General features: G+C 43.7%; 2 protein-coding genes across 6 annotated transcripts in view; both read left to right on the top strand.

Annotated features, from left to right (window-relative positions):
• POLR3B (RNA polymerase III subunit B) overlaps positions 1-10,459 on the top strand; it is a 73,301-nt gene extending 62,842 nt beyond the window's left edge. The window contains exons 26-28 of the mRNA XM_048501227.1: positions 1,317-1,430; positions 3,097-3,270; positions 9,733-10,459. Coding sequence (XP_048357184.1) covers positions 1,317-1,430; positions 3,097-3,270; positions 9,733-9,862 — 418 coding nt within the window. The 3' untranslated portion in view covers positions 9,863-10,459. The remainder of the gene's footprint in view (positions 1-1,316; positions 1,431-3,096; positions 3,271-9,732) is intronic.
• A 6,489-nt stretch (positions 10,460-16,948) lies between these two features.
• Positions 16,949-21,621, top strand: part of RFX4 (regulatory factor X4) — a 97,911-nt gene continuing 93,238 nt past the window's right edge. For 2 of the 5 annotated variants that reach the window (XM_048499215.1, XM_048499213.1), the window contains exon 1: positions 16,960-17,406. In XM_048499215.1, the coding sequence (XP_048355172.1) occupies positions 17,364-17,406 (43 nt within the window). In that variant the 5' untranslated portion in view covers positions 16,960-17,363. Of the gene's footprint in view, positions 17,407-21,621 lie in introns of all 5 variants that reach the window. The other 3 variants (XM_048499217.1, XM_048499214.1, XM_048499212.1) reach the window with 3 other exon arrangements.

Raw genomic sequence — 21,621 nt, 5'->3', positions numbered from 1 at the left:
CACTCAGAGCCCTCTCTGCGGGCACGTGCACACAGAGTTCGTCATGTGGGGGGGAAATTGCCCCCCCCCCACACATACATCTAGACTGGCCTTGATGTTCGTGCACCTCAGCGAGCAGGGAGGACTTGGCTGGCAGGCCTGGTACCTGTGCTCCAGGTGGCTGCTGCCCGGGGGTGGGGGGTGCAGAGGCGGCAGAGATGCTAGAGAGGCTGAGAGCGGCGCATGTGGGACTTGCTGGCCCCTGCTCGAGGGGTTATTCAGGTTAAATTGCCGCATTGGCACTTGGCGATAAATAAGTGGGTTTTGGGTTGCAATTTGGGCACTCGGTCTCAAAAAGGTTCACCATCACTGCCCTAGAGGGCCAACAAACAGGGCACAGAGGCTAAGGCTTTCCCCTAATGCTCCAAACTGGGAAAGGAGTAAGTACGCCCCTGTGAGGAATTCACTTGCTTCTGGTGCCACTGTTGTCTGTTGTTCTCATTGCCATAATTCTTCCGGCCCACTTGCTCTCTTCTCCCTCTGTGCCTCAATAAGTGCATCAAAAGTTCCTGGCAGATTGCTAAAAACTGAAGGAGGAGATATCAGGAATTGTTTTACTTGCTAATCTGGAGGGATTTGCTATATCCCTAGGGGGCACCCTCTTACAGGGCAGAGCACTAAGGAAGTGGGACACTAGGCTATTCGTGCTGCAGTAACTATTTGTGGTTCATGTCTCCGCCCTTTATTCATGTAGCAAATGTATATGCTGCCTCCAGCGATCTCCTTTTAGCAGCTCACAAAGTGAAAACAACGTAATAAAATCGTAAAGACAACAGCATAAAATGAGCAAGAATAAGACATGAAAAAAGCCAGCACATAAAAGCAACATCAAGCAGTATTTTTTTTTTTTTGCAGGCTAAAATAATACTTATGAAACTGCCCTCTGGCTGCAATAAAGATCACAAGAACAGCTTTTAAAATGTGGAACCACTCCATTTAAAAGCCTAGAGTGTAAAATAAATGTTTTGGCAGGATATCTACAAGAGAGTGAGGTAGATAAGCCTCAACAGAAAGGGCGCTGCTAAGCTTTCTAGGTCTCCAAGCCTGACAGGGGAGGGGCTGCCTATTTAATTCAATACATTAAATAGTAACATACAATAATTTAAATAAATAAAAATAAGTCGAAGTGCTCCAGGACTCCTGCCGTGCAATCCTAGCAGAGTTGTACCCTTCTATCTTTGTTGACTTAAAAAGGTGTAACTCTGCTTAAAACTGAGCTGTTGGTTGATTACAACAGGCATGACTTTCCTGAAATGTTTAACTTTCTTCCTTTATAGGGAGCCCTTAGAAGCATATATCTATTTCGGGCCAGTGTATTATCAGAAGCTGAAGCACATGGTATTGGATAAGATGCATGCCAGAGCTCGGGGACCAAGGGCAGTCCTTACCAGGTACAACAGAAACGTGAACACACATTTCCAGTTTGTAAAAGCCAGCTTATTGCATTATAGTTGTCTGCATCTTGGGTAGTGAGGGCTATTTGGTATTTCAGCAGTTTATTTCTGTGCGAAATTCTGAACTGATCTTGCATTCCAAAAAAAAAAAATTTTCCACTTTAAACGTGCCTTGAAAGATGCAAGACATTATTTTGAAGCTACAGGATGGCATTTTGGTGTCCTGTAAGCTTTAAAAAGGCTTTTCAAAGAACTGACTGCCACTTATGGATTGGTGTCATATCAATAAACATAACTTTATGTGAAGAAGAGAAGCCTCTCAAAATGTTGTCTGGACACAAACAGGTGCTTAACTGACAGCAACTATGAAAGAAAGTTGGTATCAGTATCGCTTCATACCAAAATTCGAAACCAGAATCCATGTGATACCTCTTATTAAGACCAAGCAGGTTGTATAAGCTTTTGAATTCTCTGCAGCTTTTCACCAGACTGCATTTTTTGTTTGTTTTTTCTGTCCAGCCTGGTGAAGAGTCTGGAAAGCTCAAAAGTTTGCACAAAATATTTGTGCTGTTTTGTTTGGTCTTGCTCATTTGGCAGCAGTGCAGCATCTGGGAAGCAAGGTGGGAGTGGAGGGAAGGACTTGTGGTTCCAAAAATTAGCTGGACTTCTGGAAAAATGGCACTTCAAGAACTCCTTGCCACACATTGCTGAAAAGGGCGATCTCATCGGCTTGAAGAGCTAGCACAGGTCAGCGCTCGCCTCCCCAGGATCTGGACACCAGGGGACCTTCAATTCGACTGGTGGACTAGCTGGGTTTTGTTAATAGACCCACCAGTTCTGAAAACACCTAGGATCAGGAAGCATGTGCTAGCCTTTGGGCTCTTAGAAGCTGTCTTCTCTCCCCCCACCGCTCTTTTCCATTTTTTCTTCTGGTTTCTTTTTGTTCTTTTTGATTTTTTCTCTTTTATGTTTACTTATATTTGATTTTTCAGATTTTTCTTTTGTATAGTTTTGTCGGTAAACTAAAAAAAATCTTTTTTTAAAAAAAAAGCCCTCCGTCAATCCACACGACATGTGTGGCAGACCCAGATTCAGAAAAAGGTGATTGGAAAGGGAAACACACTTAGTGCTGTTCCACTAGTGCAACAGTAGTGCAATTCAGCCCATAGCACTTCATAGGCAATACTGGCAAGATCAAAAATACTTTGTGATAACGTCTTATGTGCATGAAGAAGAAAATTTGGATCCAGCAGTTTCAACCTAGCACAAGCAGCCTTGCAACGCTTATTTCACTAGCATTACAAGTGTTGCACCTGCAGAAATGCTCTGTGGGATCCAGCTTTGTGCGTGGACTAGGGAGAAATTTCATGCCTCCCTTAGGAATTGCTTGTGCCTCCGTTTGGGTAGCCCGCTGAAGAGTATTATACCCATGTTCCTTCCCCTGCTTTCTTTTATATATCATACATAGAACATCTCGCTGTATACTGGTTTAAAAAACAGAACTACTCTAAAATCTTGGCTGAAATACAGACTTGCAGAGCCAGGGACACCAAGTATTAGCCTTATAATTGTGGTTAATTGATGGCAGTTCTGTGGAATAATGTGTGTTTAGTTTTAAACATGGCAGTGTTCTGGACCACCTCTACTTGTTGTGTATTTTTAGGCAACCTACGGAAGGCCGATCTCGTGATGGTGGCTTACGTCTGGGAGAAATGGAACGGGATTGCCTGATAGGGTATGGAGCCAGCATGCTCTTGCTGGAGAGACTTATGATTTCAAGCGATGCATTTGAAGTGGATGTGTGTGGCCAGTGTGGATTGCTGGGATATTCTGGCTGGTAAGTAGACCACTGATTTTGTTTTAATGATTACTTGAGGCTTACCCCTCCAGACTTGCTTTTCCCTATGTTTATACTTTTATTGTTTGTTTGTTTGTTTGTTTGTTTGTTTGTTTGTTTAACTTGATACCCCACCCTCCCCAGCCGTAGCCAGGTTCAGGGCGGCTAACACACATATTTAAAATACAATCTTCAACTTAAAAATAATAATTAAAACAGTCCAGAATAAATACCTTCATAGATGGCAACTTAATAACATTTTACTCACAACAGTCCCGGCTCTCATTAATTATAGAATTTTCATGGGTGAGAGAGAAAGAGGCATACATTCAGTGGGCCAGCTGATACTATTGTGGACTGAACAGTGTCAATTATCAGCCCAGCAAAATAGTTTGGACTTACAGGCCCTGTGGAATTTATTTATATCTTGCCGGGTCCTGATAACCCCTGGGAGTGTGTTCCACCAACTAGGAGCCAGAGCCAAAAAGGCCCTGGCTGATGTAAAAGACAGTCCAATGTCCTCGGGGCTGGGGACCACCAGTAAATTATATCGGAGGATCACAGGGTCCTCCGTGGGCAGTATGAGGACAGTACTTGACAGTTTCTGCCTTGCAAATATATTGCATGTTAATCTGTGTTACAGAGGATGCTTCTAGTGTTGCATGGAAAGAAGGAAATCCCTTTATGATTCTTTAAATAATTCTTTATCTCAGTATGGAGTATGATGTCTCTGTTCTTTTTACAAAGCAAGTGTTCAAAGAGTATTAAAAAGTCTTTCTAGTTGAGGTTTTAGTGAAGTGTTTTAGTGCCTGCTGCTGGATTATGTCTTTACTGAACAAAAATCATTTAAAAGGAAACTAGATTCTCCCCTGTGCTTTCTGGCAGAAGATTATCTACTTGTCTGGAGATCTTCCAAGCTTTAAGTGGAAAAAATTCAAGTCTAAACATCAGGAAAACAAAAAGGGCTCATCAGTTGAGTGTAGAAATTGAGACAAAGTTGTGTCGGGTATAATCCCATGTTACCAATGGCTGACTTGTCACAGCATTTTCAGAAGAGGGGAAACCAGCTGGGTCAATGTCCTCTCATTTGAGTTCCAAATCAGACCACACCAAAAGGCTGGCAAAAGAACTTCATGGAATTTAGAACAGTCCATTTTCTCAATGACTTGGAATGGTCCATGCGAACGGTCCCAGAGGGGTCGGGTCGGCGTGGGATACGCCGACCCGACCCCTTCCGCCTCCGTGCGGAAACAGCCTTAGCTTGAAATAAAAATTTTACAGGGCTTTCAGCTGTGATTCTCAACATAGTGTCTACAGGATCTACAATGTCCATTGGTAGGGGTCCTAGAGGGTAGGGGTCCTGCACCAGCGTGGTGTAGTGGTTAAGAGCAGGTGGATTCTAACCTGGAGAACTGGGTTTGATTCCCCACTCCTCCACCTGAGCGGCAGAGGCTTATCTGGTGAACTAGATGTGTTTCTACACTCCTACATTCGTGCTGGGTGACCTTGGGCTAGTCACAGTTCTTCGGAACTCTCAGCCCCACCTACAATATTTGGTCATTGACTGTAAATAAAGTCTACTCTACTCTACTCAGCCCCACCTACCTCACAAGGTGTCTGTTGTAGGAAGGGAAAGGAGCTTGAAAGCCACCTTGAGTCTCCTTACAGGAGAGAAAGATGGGGTATAAATCCAAACTCGTGCTCTTCCTCCTCCTCCTCCTCCTCCTCCTCCTCCTCCTCCTCCCCTTCTTCTTTCCAAAGTACAAACCAGTCCTGGCTTTCCTATTCCTCGCTAGAGCAGGAGATGCTTCAAAGGAACCAGCTGGGTATCAGCTTTGTGTTTGCAGAGAATACCTATTTAGAAACAGCCTTCTGCATCATAGGAAGATGCTTGGCTTGCAGTCTTTCCACATTTTGTAACTGGCCTTAGTACCCAGTGGCAGCCATTTTATGGTGGTGTCCATTCCCTATTCTCAAAATTTCCAAAATGCCCACAAGCTGGAGGCTCCAACTCGGGGAGGCAGAGAGTGCACAAGCAATGGTACTGGTGAAACTAAATCGAATCATGGATAGGGAGGGCAAGGAAGCACAGGAATAGCCACAAGGACAAGAAACGTGTATTCTGTCGGCTGAGAGCATTATGATCAAATGTGCCTGAAAGGTAAAGAAGGTCATTGAGAAAAAAGAGTAAAAGAAAAAAGGGTATTCTGTTCATCGCCTCAAGAATAGAGGGGTAAGTGCTCTTAGGAGGAAGGCACAGGCAGATCTAGAGAGCTTTCTTGGGAAGGTAGTCAAAGGCCTAGTAAAGCTGAGAATATTGGAAGCAGGATGAAATGTAATATGCTAACAGCCGTCTCTAGTCCATTTTGCAGTGTTTTTCTAGTAATAGTGACGAAGACAGTGCTTGGTTGAGCTACCCTACCAATATATGGAGGAGGAGAGTCAGAAGATTCTGTTTCTGCCATTGACTGAACTGTTCTGATCCTTTATGGGAAGAGAGCAGGCAAAGGGGGAAGTGAGGGATCTGAGAAAGCAGCAGCCCCAGAAAAGGAAGGTTAAAAAAAGGAACAGACCAAATGAATGGACAGAAGAGGACAGGCAGAAGTCTGGGGAGAAAAAGAAATAAATGGGAGGTAAAAGATGCACATGGCCAGGAAAGCCAGAGTTCATACTGACTTGGAATAACCAGCCAGATATTTGGCTGCAGATCTGTGGTAGAAAATGCCACCAAGTTGCAGCCAGCTTATGGCAACCCTACAGGGTTATCAAGGGATGAGCAGAGCTTGTTTCTGCCATTGCCTGCCTCTGCCTTCTTCCTTGAAGAAGAAGAGTTTGGATTTATACCTTGCCTTTCTCTCCTGCAAGGAGACTCAAAGTGGCTTATAAACCCCTTCCCTTCCTCTTCCCACAACAGACACCTTGTGAGGTAGGTGGAGCTGAGAGAGCTCTGAAGAACTGTGACTGGGTCACCCAACAGGCTTCATGTGTAGGAGCAGTGAAACAAATCCAGTCCACCAGATTAGAGTCTGTTGTTCATATGGAGGAGTGGGGAATCTCCAGATTAGAGTGCACCACGCTTAACCACTACAGCATGCTGACTTGGTGCTTTCACAGCCAGAATCAACTGACTATTATGGGTTTTCTGGGCTGTGTGGCCACTGTCCGGTAATTTTTGCTCCTAACATTTCGCCCTCATCTAGGGGCTGCAGGGGAGAGGCTATAGGGATAGAAAAGTACATATGATTGACTTTCTGAGCATCTGAGTTCACACTCTTATGCAGTTCACACCATCTGCATGTTTTCAGGTGCACAATTTTACAACGGTGGGGACTGGAAACTTTTTTTGTTTTCAAATATAACATTCTGGGATTCTCATGAGTTCACATCAGCAGTCTGATTCCATAAGACATTTATTGATCAAAGATTGCAGTAAACTGCCAACCTGTAGTTTTTTTAAAAAAAGATTCCAGTAAAAACAAAAATGATTACATCTTGTCACTATATTTGTAAAACTTTCACTGAACTTGTTTAAATAGTGAAAGCTACCCTGTGTAGATTCTGGAAAGACAGTTAAGGGATGTAATCCTCCTTTTACAATGTCCGGTGGGGAACATAACCTGTAATTGGGTTTCTTATCCAGTTATTAGGTGATTATGTGCTCTGTCTGTCAATAGTGGGAGCCAAGCAGCCCTATAATGAGCCACACAATAGAAACTAGGCAATTACAGCAGCTCCAAACCTCTGCAATGGCCTTTGCTAATAATTCCAGCCCCAGTAAGACATTTCTGTATAGAAACTCTTGCTGCAGCACATGGATCTCAAAATGATATGGAAGACGCAAAGGTTAAAAAAAAAGTTTGTCTGAGTAAGATCTATGGCCAAGGACCATGTACCAAGTAGCACTTTTAGTGCAAATTAACAGTGAATGTTGGAAAGTTGGATTTGGCGGCACTAAGATCCTTCAGGCAGGGGCCAGCAGCAGTCCATGTAAGGAACTTGTCATTCAGGGCAGTCCACCATGGTCACCTTATACCAAAGCTTCTAGTTCCCGGGCAGGCCCAAGAAGTCACCACTAACTAGACCAGGGGTAGGGAACCTGCGGCTCTCCAGATGTTCAGGAACTACAATTCCCATCAGCCTCTGTCAGCATGGCCAATTGGCCATGCTGGTAGGGGCTGATGGGAATTGTAGTTCCTGAACATCTGGAGAGCCGCAGGTTCCCTACCCCTGAACTAGACCCTTTTACCTGGCTACGTTTCCTCCCTGAGAAATATTACCCAGATCCCACACTAAGACTGCAGAAGCTCCAGAGCTGTTTATATGTTCACTTCCCCATCTCACGTGTCCTTTACACACTTTGAGAAAAGAGGGGTCTCAAGCTTTTGTCCCTCCAACTCACCCTTTCACACACTATGCTCAAAAGTGAATACCTGAACTGGGATGTCATACAGGTATACGAACATGATGGAAGATAACTGAACTTCCTTATCCCACTGCACAGGCGAGAGGAATATCATCCAGGCAGCCCCGTCTACCCCCACCCACACTTAACTCTGTGACTTTGATGTGGCTGACTTAGTTAAGCTGTTGACTTTTAAAAAAAAAAAGTTCCTAAAAACTGACTTGTTTGGTCATAACAAAACTGCAAGCTGCTGAATTAGTGTGCTCTTTTCCCTTACTTTTGGACAATCTATCAGGGGGGAAAAAACCCTGTTAATTGTAGTGTTTTTGTTTTGGATTTTTCTTTTATCTTGTTGTAGTCTTTCCTCTCAGCTCCAGCAAGTACAGGTCCAGCCATTCATTCAGCTAACGAATTAGATTGAGGGGGACTCTCATTCTTCACCCCTAAATTGGAGTACCACAATTAACATTGCTGTGCCACTGTCTGAGGGTTTCCTTGGTAATACTGGGCTGCAACAGAGCCTCGTATAGCAGTCAGGGCAGTCGCTGGTTAGTCAGAAGATCAGTTGCATTAAGTATTTATAACAGATTGGTCAGCACTGGAAATTGTGTAGTGGAAGTGCAACAACATAGCACAAAACAATCCTTCTCTCTGTAGGCTGACATTGGCCTGGTAAAAGACAAAGCACTCTGTCGGCTTTTTATTTAAAATCTCTCGTTCCAAGATTTATGTGAGGTTTTAAAACAAAACTGCAGGTTGCATTGACGGTATAATTGGGTTTCAAATTCCGTTGTGGTTCATGTTTGCCTACCTATTTCATTTCCCTTAAGGAGGAGGAAAAACTTCTGGCTGTTCCCGTGTGATAGAGTTGATTAAATGAATGTGTTTAATTGGTTGCTTTGCTTTTCCAAGTTTAAGAGATATAATTTCGGAGCAAAATGTGTTTATATAAATAGTTTTAAAAAACCTAAGTACATAAAACAAAAAAGGATTTGGGGTGGCATGTTAAATATGTATTGTGACATAAACTTAGTGGATCTATGGCACGTTTTGTTCAGATGCATGAAATGCATCTTCAGCAGGATAAACTGTATGTATGTTTGCGGTCAAATCACGGCTATTTATGACAATCGGTTTTTTGAGCCAAGAGATGTTCAGAGGTGGTCTGCCATTTCCTGCCTTTGCGCAGGCTGAGAGAGTTCTGAGAGAACTGTGACTGGCCCAAGGTCAATCAGCAGGTTTCATGTAGAGGAGTAGGGAATCGGACCTGGTTTTCCACATTTGAGTCCTCCACACTTAGCCTTTCTTAAAGGAAAGGAAAGTTAGGAGGGTGGACTGAATTTCACATATTGATTTGAACTGACCCACCTGTTCTTTGCAACAGGCATCTAGTTTCCATAAATACGACCTTCCCCTCTATCTCTGCCAAATAAATTTGAGGGAGGTTCTGAAAAGGTGCAATGGCTCAGACTGGTGTCTAGAAATTAGTAAAAGATCAGATGTATAATGCACATGAGCAAATTTCCTTGCTGTGCTTTACATGAAGGCCACCTCTTCAGGAATTTGAAAAACAAATGTCACTAAATTGTAGCTGCTGGGTAGGAAAATGTCAATTTGTGGCACCCCGTCTCTCCTAGTATCTTCATCCATAAGAACAGTTTGCCTGGTTCTGGCTGTATTTGAAGCTGCTCCTTAGCATCTGCAACCATATTCTAATTCTATGTAACAGTGCAAAAGGCTTCCCTTGATCACAAGTGTGTAATTTTGGACAGGGCGGCAGTGCTCACATATAGCACATGGCATGACTTACAGCTGTTTGATTTTTTTACATATTATGGTTTCCTTGTAAATTAAATTTTTTAAAATATACAAGCTGAAGATGTCACCATTTTTGCAAAAACCCAACAACTAGAAAGGACATAAACATTTGTGAATCTGACGTTGCCCGTAACCTGCAGATATTGTAGGATCCAGCTGCTTTGAGCTAACCTTGGATGCCTGTTCTTATATTTTTCAGACTTATGTATGTTGACCTTGCTTTTGTTTCTCCTTTCCTTTAGGTGCCACTATTGCAAGTCTTCATGTCATGTGTCATCCCTGCGCATACCATATGCCTGTAAACTCTTATTCCAAGAACTTCAATCTATGAACATTATTCCCAGATTAAAACTGGCGAAGTACAATGAATAAAATGATCAAGAACCCCAAAAGACGAATTAGCTACTGGAAAAAATTGGGAGGAATTAGTGATAACTAATAACCAAGGGAGCAAAACATCCTCTCATTAGCAACTTGTTGGTGTGCGGACTTGAGCTGCTCACTGGGCACTAGGACTGTACAACCTCAATTTCCTCTTGAAGTTCACGAAAGAACACAGAAGATCAGCCTTGCTCAGTGGATTGCTTCCTTTATCTGCAGGTTGCTTAAATATGTGCCTAACCTCAGAATAGTAACATAGCATTAAATATAATGAGCTCTGAAGGAGTGGTTTTGCAGGATCTTCCACTGTGTTCAGTTGAACTCCAATTGTCTAAATGAAATTGTTGTTTTGCTCATGGGGTTGGATCCAGAGTCACATTTCTGCAAGTGCAAGAATTTCTGCCTGCACAGCGCAATTTTCTCATTTTCTTTTCCTTGTGGCAGCGCAAAACACTCTGTCTCTGAGGGTGAGGGAATTTTTGCAAAATGTTTTAGCCTGTACCCAAGCCACAGGCTTTTGTTGGAATTTTTAAAAGTTTTATTAACAGGAAAAGAAACAAAAATAAATAAAACATTTCAAGTACATTGCTACAGCTTTTTTTAATCATCACATCTTTATTCTATCACTGTGTAGCAATATTAAGAGTTTTAAACACTTTAAAAGTCTTCAGATTCTCGAGCAGGTCTTGAAATATTTACTCCTTGTGTTCACAATTTCTGGAATTCTGATTTTCCTCAGTGAGAGAAATTTCTAATATTTGAAAAAATTCCATATTGCTTACGTGTTGTGAATATATCTTAAGGATATAAGCAAATGTCAAGGTCTTCACAGTTGGCAACAGAGCATCCCTATAGCCATTTTTCCAGCACTTTCCTTGCCTCAGCCCACTTGGCCTGCTGCCATTTTCCCCTCCCCCACTACTGGATGGCTTTTTCTAGCTTTTTAAACAACTGGCATTTAGTATATTACTATTACACAATAACTTTATAATGATCTACTGCCAACATCTGCCTCCTCTGAACTCTCAGTTTTCAAGGTTTGTTTGTTTTTTAAACAGTAAGTTGCTAGCCCTTTTCATTTCAGAAATATATCCAGTTTGCAAAAGACTGCATCAAAACAGGAAAACCCAGAAACTCCTAAACTGAATTTGATGGTTTGCAGTAACTTTGTATAGGATTGCACTGTTAATCTGCAGAACACTGCCTGTAATCTAGCCAGTTAAGTCTATTTTAATGTATAACTGGATGAAGATCTCCAGCTAGTAATATATTCCCCTCAGTATTAATTTAATGATTTTTTGAAGGGGTGTTCTTAATTTGGGTTAGGACAAATGTCCTAGCATTAGGACATGGGTTAGGACAGTGTTATTCTTATTAAATAAAGGAACTTTTACAAAGAAAGTTTACCCCCATTTGTATTCTCTTTACAGAGAACGATTCTATGATTCAGAATGTTATTTCCAATAGATGTCAGAACAAAAGAAAAATTTCACAAAAAGTCATTATTATTCCCTTGCAGGGTTAGGTACTTAATTCAGATTCGTCCTACTTTGCTCATTGATCAGCTACTTGGAGTGGTCCACACCAACTCTCAGATCATTCACTCTTTTCTGAGTATTCCCCCCTTCAGGGCAAATGGCATACTATGCCCATTGCTGTTCAGGATGTGCACTGACCGGTGGGGGCGGTGTCTGGAGGATTGTATGGGCTGCAGCAGAGGGGAAATGGGATAGTTCCATTCTTCAAGCACTGTTTCACTTGCAATACTTTGCAAGCCTATATCTGATTTTTTTTTCTGGAATCAGATTTGTTAATACCAAGGAAGCAAGGGATGATAACTTAATAAAGGTCAGTTTCGTAGGTGATAAGCTGACAGCTACATATCCAAAGCAGGGGTGATAGCCGTAAGAATCCTGATAGTAGGAAATACAATAATTAGGAACTTAGAAATCTACCTAACAAGACCTCAAAAAGAGAAGCTAAATCAACCTTTTAGCCCAGTTAAATCAGCTCTTTAGCAATTAATGATTTTAATTGTACGGCTGGACTATTGTTCAATGACTTTTCTCTAATTATAGATGAAGATATAAAAGTCTGAAGCATGCTTGATGATTATAGGGTATTAGGACAATGAGCTGTGGAAGGCAAGTTTGCCACAAGTGTTTTTTGTTCCCATTCCCATTCCCATTTCTTTATCACCTTGTACTGTGATGTCCAGGAGAAGCTATTTACCAGAAATACTATTCAATGTGAAGGTCACTACCACGTTAGTCCAGCTGAGCTACTGAATACATTTCAAACTCTACCCTTGCCAAAGCCTTACTTTGCTTCTGGAAGGGATATCTATTTTATAAATTATTCTCAAAAGAGCAGCCCTAAATTCCAAAGCAGTCTTTTTACTAGTGCGGATTATTGCATTAGTATAAAGAGATTGTTAGAATTCCTCAGTTTAAGGTACTATAAATCTGAAGGAGTGAGCTTCAGCAACAAAAGTTGAGAGCGGTGAGGCTGATAATAAAAGTTTAATTTGTACTAAATTTGTGAATACTCATGAGAAACTGATGTTCCCGGGGAACATGAAGAACATTCTTCTTCTTCTCCCCCAAAAGACTAGAAGGTCATTTTCAAGCTTGCTCCAAACTTAAATTGCCAAGCCTTTTTTTTACATTGATATTCTGCAAAGGGGTGGGCAACTACCAGGAGAATGTAAGTTATCTTGTGTGTGGGCAGAACTGGGGAGAAAAACAGCTCAAGAGCAGACACACCAGCAGCCTTCTGGGAACACTGCAATGCTGGTTAAATTTACACATAAGCTAAGAAATGACAAGTTATTCTGGATTTCTGTTCCCACTGACTCACAGATCCAGAATAGATTAACAAGGATTATTTTTTGCCTGCACAAACTCTGGAAAAAACATGATTTCTTGCCCGCAACAATCCAAAGAGCTGAGACAGAAGAGAATTTATTTCCATTTTCTGATCAGTGTTAGACTTGCCAGCAGGACGCACATCAATTCATAGACAAACATGCCACCTGTAATGGAATCTACTGGTTCTGTCTTTTGGTATCATAGCACAAACCATAATATCGGAAATGGTCAAATCTGGTATTTTATCTACCAATTTTACCTCAGAGATATTGAAATAATTGAACATGTGGTAAAAACTCAGAAAAAGGTCCCAAAGGAATAAAAAAAGAAAGCAACTTTCCTCAGTTGGTCTTGTGAAGGGCAAAGTTCATGGCAAGAACAACCTTGGAACTTCATTGCGAGTACAGCTCTGAAACAGAATTGCTCTGCCAAAAATCAAATGCAGTACAACCATTCTGATTCCTATGTGCTAGAAAAATGCAAGTTGCTTTTCCGAATTTAACTTTTACATCCTAGCCCAACAGACTGTAGTATGTTTAATTGTAACATTACAATCATACTCAATAATCTAATTAAACTGCCAAAATGTTATTGGCAGGCAGAAGGCATGACCCTGGATATAAGGTGTCACCCATTCTGGATGGGATTGTGCTCCCCTTGAAGGAACAGGTACATAGTCTGGGGGTGCTCTTGGACTTACTGCTGAATAAGTAGGTGCCAGCTGAGACCACAAGTGCCTTTTATCAGCTGTGACTGGTTAGCCAGCCTCAGTCTTTCCTAGGAAGAAAAGATCTGGCCACTGTGGTACAGGTCCTGGTTTACACTTATGCTCATACCGCACATGCAGAATAATGCACTTTCAGACTGCTTTCAGTGCTCTTTGAAGCTGTGCGGAATAGCAAAATCCACTTGCAAACAGTTGTGAAAGTGGTTTGAAAACACATTATTTTGCATGTGCGGAAGGGGCCCTAGATTGGATTACCCCAGCACTCTACATGGGTCTGCCCTTGAGAAGTGTTTGAAAACTTTAGCACCGGATGTTACAGCCAGGATATTGACTGAAGTGGGTCATAGGGACCACATCACTCCAGTCTCAGCCTGTTGTGGTTTCTATGCTGTCAGTTTTATAGATCTGTCCGTAGTGTTATACAGGCTTTATGTGCAATGGACAGGGTATCTATACATACAGCATATATGTATTTATTTGTTTAAACATTTATATCTCCCTTTTCTCCTTGAAGGAGCTCAAAGCATCTTAGAATAGAATGAACACCATATACATGAACTAGTAAACAAGCAAACAAACAGGATCTGACCATGACATTGTTGGGTTGGATCCAGAGCCGATTTTTCTGTGGGTGCATGAATTTTCAGCAGATGTATAAAGCGTCCCTTCCAGCAGCCCAAAATGCCCCCCAGATTCCTATTTTTTGAAATCCCTTCTCCCCAAGAGCAGGAGTTCAGGCAGGGCTGGCCCAAGAATTGTGGGCACCCTAGGATAAGTAGCCCAAGCCCTAGTCTTTGCCACATTACAGGAAGACAGGAAGGCAGCACCCACCCTCTTCCTCCCTACTGGTCTGCGCTGAGAAGCATTTGACCCACTTCCTGTCCTCTGGTGGCCAGGACAGGCCTGGCAGCAGTATAGTAGTACCTGCCCTAATCAGCCCTGGCAGCGAGACATGGCAGTGCCCTTTGCCCTTGCTCCATACATCATGGCAGAAAGCTGTACCCTGCTCCTCCACCTCCTACAGTCAGGTGAACTGAGACATTGCAGAGAGGAGAAGGAAGAGGGCCAGGCCCACAAAATGGAAGGAGAGGAGGAGGAGGAAACAGGCTTTCCACTAGCCACCTATTGTGGCTGGGACTCCTCCTGGGGCAGACCCTGATACTACAGGTATGAAGCAGCTGGGCTGATTGACTCCCCTCCACGTCATCTGACACAGGCAATTGTTTAGGGCTCCCTAGTGGGCAGGCTGCTACTTATTTCAGGGGGTATTTGGGACTGCGATGGGAGGAAGGAAAATCATGCTCCACAGATAGAAATCCCTGCACCTGAGATTTAGTCTGGATCCAAGCCATCTGCTGGCTCAATTGAAGACACCAGTCTGCAAACCATGGACTAAAAGCCCCTTGGTTTATATCCAAGGAATCATACTCTGGCTGTGCTAAAGCTTTATGGATTACTTGAAAGAGAAAGAAAACAAACTGTTCCTCGTACTCTTCCCTTCCTGCTAAAATATGCATAATGTACAATGCTAATTTATTAAATAAAAGTGGGCTGGATCTGTTCCACAGGATCCAACTTAATGACCAAAGCATACATTCTACAGAGAACATTTAGAACAAAGGAACACAAAACGGCACAAAATTTGGATTCATGGGTTCAGCGCAACTCAAGAAGCAGCAAATTTTACAAAAGTTTTATTATGTGAACAATTCAAAATCATCTCTACGTGGTATGTCCCAACTCTGGATATTTCTTCACGTAAAAAAACAACAACACTCTGTACTAATACAAAAAGAATGCTTCAAGATGAAAGATTCCACCCTCCCTCTTTGTTTGCTGTGTTTTCTTATCTGCAGGACGTTTTAAACACTCCAAAATGTGATCCTCCACCTGTAGTCTGAAGTGGTATAGTCCATTCTGTCTCCTCAGCTTTCCACCATCTCATTCTCTTGCCTGTGTGACCTCCTGCTCTAGCTGCTGATTTTGGTTCTTTGAAAACAGACGCCACATGGAACATTAAAGAGTCCTTTTCCACCTTGATCTCCTATTAACTCTCTGTGATACTAGATGCTCCTTCTTCTCTTCTATCTCCCTCTTTCTCTGTTTTTAACTAAGTTGTTCCTCATTGGAATTTATTATCCAGACCTTTCTCCCAAACTGTTTTTTCCCATTTCGGTTTTCTTACTTAACTCAGCCTTCGACTTTGATCTACGCATTATGGGACCTTCCTTGCCCACATAAAAGAACCGTGGCTGCTCCCAAAACAAATGTTTAAAAGGATCTTGCTCTGGACCTTTCTAGATATCTCTGGGGATTATGCAGTGTAAGGTAGTGAAGGGGGGGGGAGAGACATAAATGGGTGTCTTGCTAGTTTGTTTTTCTCTCTTAAGGAGAAAATAGGAAAAGAGTGGAGGGAGGGAGAGGGAGGGAGGCGCTGTGTGTGTGTGCATAGGGGAGAAGATTTTTTTTAAGCGCATTGGCTCTGTCCATGGTCAAAGTAATTCAGCCGTAATCCTCCTTTCTCTTCCTCTCCTGGAGTTCTATTCATATTCTAATCACAGCTTTTCCTTCTCTAAACCAGCCACTTTATCAGAGCCCCAGCTCTGCTCACCTACTTCCCCTTCCAGCACACAGAGCTGCCTTCAGAAGAAACATACAACTTTCTCCCATCTTTTCTTCCCTTGTTTTGCCTCATCTAAGCCTGCAAGGAGCCCTCCCAAAAAAGTTACCTTGCAAATCTACAGGTAACCTCACCACTCACCTCTGTTTTTCACACCTAATCTTCACACTAACTTTGGCATTCTTTCAGACATGGATCGGGCGTCTTTAAATTTCTCACTTTAAAACTTCCACATTACCTGTTTCCCCCTTGCTTTCTTTTGTAAAGAAAGAATGAAAAACATGTATGAAAGAAATAGAATTCAAATAACTGTATGTTTGTTTTTGCTTGCAGCTTAGTTTCACACAATGCACAGCAGCCAATTTGGTTCACGTGGAGAGAGAATTACAGCCAAAGTAAAGCTGTGTGAGATACACCTTGTGAAGCTGTTTGTCACATACACACTACAGTTTGGCCATATAGTTTAAAAACTCAGGAGGAATTCTAGAAACTTCATGTGTGAAAAAGCAGAGTCTGGAGGGGGAGGGCAGCAGAGAAGGCGGCATGTACCAATTTCCTAACATCTGAAAGAAACTGAGTTTTCAAGAGCTACCTTCAACTCTGTGAATGATCCCCCAAGAGGGGGAGGAGGAGGTCTAACATGGTCTTTACATGCACCAAATAGTGCCCTAGAGAACTAGATCTAAGCCAATTTTGATCTCAGGCTGTAATGAGCCAAAAGCTGGGTGGGTGTATGGCAGGGGGGGAGGAGGATTCTGTAGAACTTGGTTAGACAAACGTCCTCTAATGGCAAGTGGAGAGGGGGAGCCAAAGTGTTGGGCTTGCGTAGATCTGAAGCCCCCCTTCCTGGACGAGAGCTTTTCTTATTCAAAACAGTGGCACAATGGGGTTCACATTGAGCTTTGCCACATCCCCATCTGACTAGCAGCCATTCATCAGGCTGGCCGGCCTATCAATGACATTTCTCCCATCAGGGCTCCTATAAAATGACGCTTTTTCCCATGAAACATCCGCAAACATTTTGACGGCTCTGGCGTTGCCCTGCTGGATTTACTGAGGATCTCTCCCTCTCTCTCTTCTCCTCTCCCCTTCCTTCTCTCTTTCTCTATCTCCCCCCCCACCCTTTTCCCCTCTAACCTTCCCCCCAACCTCTTACACACAGAGACAAACTTCCTTCTCTCCCGCTCTCTCTTTCTTCAGTCCGCATCTCTGAGGAAGGGGGAACTCCAAAACCTCAGGACTTTTGGGGGCTTCTGCACTGTCCATGGGAACAGCATGCATTGTGGGTTGCTGGAGGAGCCTGACATGGATTCCACAGGTCAGTCCGAAGTCTTTCGTGGCAGCAGAAACAGTTCAAAGATTTGGGCCAGCTCAGCAGGCATCTGAGCAGACCCCCCCCCCCCACCCACCCAAAAGGGAAAGTGCCACTCTGTCTTGATGCGCCAGGATCCAGAGCTCTGGGGTTCTCCCCAACTTGTGGAGCCTGGGTTTTGCATGGAGGACTCTGAAGCTGTGCTTCAGTCTAGCCACTGGAAGCCAGGGAAGCTGCATCCTATGTAGATCAGTCACGGTGACTTGCATAGCTGGAGAGTCCCCAAAGTTGGGTGCAGTTCAGAAAAGTTTTCTTGTGATGACTTTTAGCATGCTGACGTTCCTCTTGAGGTGTGAACTTTGGGGAGGGGGCAGCTGCAATTGAAATACGATGTTCTGTTGTTGGTATGAGTTTGGGCTGTTCTTGGGGAGGGGGGGATTATGATGTAATGATTTTGTGGTGGCAAGATGAGCAGCTTGTGACTGGGCCCCGCCAGTGGCTTTGCGAGCCCCAAGGGAGTTTTGAAGGCTTGCTCGGAAGTCTTGACTTCTGCCTTTCGCCAGTTCCTTTGGGTCAGGATCAGTTTTTGTCTTGGAATGTAGTTGACCTCAAGTGACAAGTTATTTTACTTTCATTTTATTGCAACATACAATTATGGGGCTAGGTCTCCCCCTCAACAGCCCCCAAGTTTTGAGGATGCTGAGACAAGCAGCTCAAAGCAAAGTTCTGTGCAGCCCAGTGCCGGACATGCTTACATGCAAATCGGTCCTAAATTTCTACCTTACTTTGAAATCACTTTTACTCTCTCTCTCCCATTTTACTATATTTGTATTCTCTCAGCCCCTTCCTTACTCCACTTGAATCCTGTTTTAACCTCCCCCCCCCCCACCCACCCACCCACCCCCACCCAAAAAGAAAACTGTATAAACTCATTGCGTCTGCCCAGTGGCTAATCTTGTTTATGATGCTCCCGACAGGATTGGAGACCCAAGTTCTCCAACTCGGAGCATCCTTGTGAAAACGGCAAGGAGGGCTGCGAGCTGCTATTCCCCGGGGGTGGGTAGGGGGTTGAACGGGGCAACGGAAAGGTCAGCTGCTTGGAAACCAGGGGTGAAGTCAGTTCAGCAATGATAAGGACGATCAGCTCTTAAAACTCAACAGGTGCTTCTTTGCACAGGAGGTGGGGCGGAGATTATTTACCCCTTGTCTTCAACTTGGAAATGCTGCGTCGGAGCATTTTCATATTTTCATTTAAAAGAAACGCATCCTGGACTTCTTGGATTGCTTAAACCGGAGCAATCCCACGGAAGGAAACTGAGTTTAGTTCTAAGGAGTGCCGCTTTGGAAGCACCAGGGCGATCGGGCCGCACTTCAACTTTGCAAGAGAAGCAGGAGGTGGCGGCGGTGAAGGGGTCGTTTGAATTTTCCCACAGCAACCCGGCGGCCAGGGCGAGAGAGGCTTGCTCGGCGAACCCGGGTAGTGCAGGATCGGGACCTGAGGTCGCTGTTCAGAAATCCTCACGAGGCAGAGGCAGCAGCCGAGAGGCTCCCGGAGACTTTCGGGGGAGTTTCGCCGAACAGAAAACTGCAAGGGGGTCCCAAGGGGGTCAGCAATCCGCTGGCGGGACTGATGCGCGTTCCAAAGTGTCTCCTGTAACATTAGACCCCGAGTCACGTTCATAACTTTCCCTCCCGTAACGCCGCGGCTTTAAAAACCAAAGCTTTCCGATGACCCCGTTGCACCGAGCGACAAATGCGAACGCGCCACGTGCAAAATAGCTGGGGCTGGAAGGGAAAGGGAGCGGGGGGCGCCGCCGCCAACCCCTGCAGGTGCTTCCTTGTTGTCTTGAGAAATGCACTTGGGGAAGCGGGCAGGATTAGCTGGCTTGCTGCGCCCCGGATCCCGGCTGAAACTCTTGCCCCAGAGCTGCTGGCGCTTGCTGCGAGGACTCCCCCCCGGGCCAAGGCCTCGCTGCTAAGCCGCCTGGCTGGAGATCCCCGCGCCTTTTGCTCCGGCCTTTCTTGATCTGAGCGTTGCTCCGTCCCAAACGGCGCCCGGCTGCACCGCTTCAAGGGAAATCTGGGCCGGTTATGATCGACGGCAGCCGGGCTGATTAAGATAATATTAATCAGAAGCCACTTTCGCCTTGCGAAGCAGGTGGCGGGGAAAGTGGAGCTTTGGCCGGGACCCATTCAGGCACCTTCGCCTCCTTTTCAAAGGACTTAATCCAATTAGGCTTTCTTCTGAGTTTCAGTTGTTATGTAAAGAATCCTTTTGCATTTGGAGAGAGAAAAATATAGCTCCATTGGAAGAGAAGAAAATGCAGCCTCGTTTTGATTTTTCCTTCCCAGGCGTGTGTGTATGTGTGTGTTTATATACATGTATGCGTGTATTTTTAAAAATTGAGTGATGATTCAATCAGACGGAACGGTAGACACAGCACCCTTAATTTATATCCACTTTGTGTAAAATGATGGGAACTGACAAAACAGTGGCAAAAAGCATTTTTTTAACACAAAAATTCTGAACCTTTGAAAACAGATCTTTAATGAAGCTCGCTGTATGGTGTCCCTCCTTAATAACTCTGTCCACAAAGTTGTGAGTCCTTTTAATGGTTAAAAAAAGTTAACACACTTGAAGCAGCGCAACAGGTTGAACCTTAGAAAGTAGGGAAGTTTAACAAGTTCAAATGACTTGCAGTCTTCTTCCCTTAAAAAAAAGCCACCATGTTTTTTTTGGATGTGGTTTAGATTTTTAATTTTGGAACTGCTAAGATGGGGTGTTTTTTTTTCAAGGGCTGCAAAATTTAACATGCGGGAATTGTTGATCTACGCTGCCAAAGAGGCTCCCAAACTAAACTTTTGTGAGAGAAGTGGAGGTAAAGAGAAAGGATGGTCAAGTCCCCTTGAGCAGTGGGGAGTTGGATATGGAATGCTATTTGTGATAGTCAAATGGTTGGACTGAGTCAAGCAGCCAAGCCAAGTGGTTCCAGGCCTGTAGTGTTTCTGAAGTCTACTCGGAAAAGGCAGAAAAGTACTCCTAGCAGTGTCCTTTGAGAGAGATGGATTTGGCAACGGGCCTCACCCCCCATACTTGTTTGGAATGCAGTGGTCAGCTCTGGACAATGTGGGGTAAAAACAAAGGAAATACTTCTGTTTATGTGAAAGGTGACCTCCCACCCTACAAGTAACTATACCCCCCTCCCCGCCAAATACGTGAGGACAGAACTTCTGGGAAGGCCCACTTGGATGCCAGCATCTGTCTTATCAAACATTAATCATTACTATCATTGTAATGGAGATGGGGGGGGGGGTGTAACATTTTTAATTGGTTGATGTTAGCAGTGACCACATACTAACTTTATGATTGGGGTAAGATGAAGGTGCTGAGTCCTCTTCAGAAAGCACATCTTAAACATCCTTTGTTTTAATTGTATAAGGAAAGAAGTGGGAAAGAGGGAGAGGGTTGTTTATGGTTCTAATTAGTGAGCCAGTCCCCCTCCTGGAAAAGAGAGTCATGCTCATTAAAAACAATCTCGTTGGCTCAGTGGGAACCGGCAGGTACCCTTTCTTTCACCCCCACACCCTCTCAAAACTGGCACAAATTTTACCCGGTCCTGTTGCCTGGCCTTAACCTGTCAGGCAAATGAAGAGCCCGATACCCTTTTATCATGGCAGATATTGACTCGGACTTTGCTGAGGAAACATTCTTTTTTCTTTCGGTTAATGCATACGTAGAAAGATTATATACCTAGCATGCTCTATAGAGGTCTTTCTACAATGGCTGCAAGAAAAGGCCATGGTGAATGTCCCCAGGGTCAGAAGTCAGGAATCCCAACATGATTGGTACTGGCTGTTTAACAGTCCCAGACATGACACTGTGACTGGGAGGTGTTCATGTAAAAGCCGAAGTATCAGACCTCCAGAAACCAGCTGGAACAATTTCAAGAGCAATGGTATTTGGGAATGTAGGCAAACCAAGCCATCTTTTGGCAACATCTTTTCCCCCCTATGCTAGGCATAAAGAAAGGGGGTTCAAATTATATCGTGAGGGAAACATCCCTTTCAGTTCCATCTTAGTACAGTCACTATTATGCAAATAATTTAAGCTCACAATTTCTTCTTGCTTTGTCCCTCATGTGACTTGTCAGTGATATATATGAAGCAAATGCTAAATAGGCAGACATTTGAATTAATAAAAACAATATTATCAATGGAATT

The sequence above is a fragment of the Sphaerodactylus townsendi genome, linkage group LG06 (assembly GCF_021028975.2).
Source record: "Sphaerodactylus townsendi isolate TG3544 linkage group LG06, MPM_Stown_v2.3, whole genome shotgun sequence".
In the NCBI taxonomy this organism is placed as follows: Eukaryota; Metazoa; Chordata; class Lepidosauria; order Squamata; family Sphaerodactylidae; genus Sphaerodactylus; species Sphaerodactylus townsendi.
Note: the sequence above shows the minus strand (reverse complement) of the source record. Positions and strands in the feature narration are given on the sequence as shown.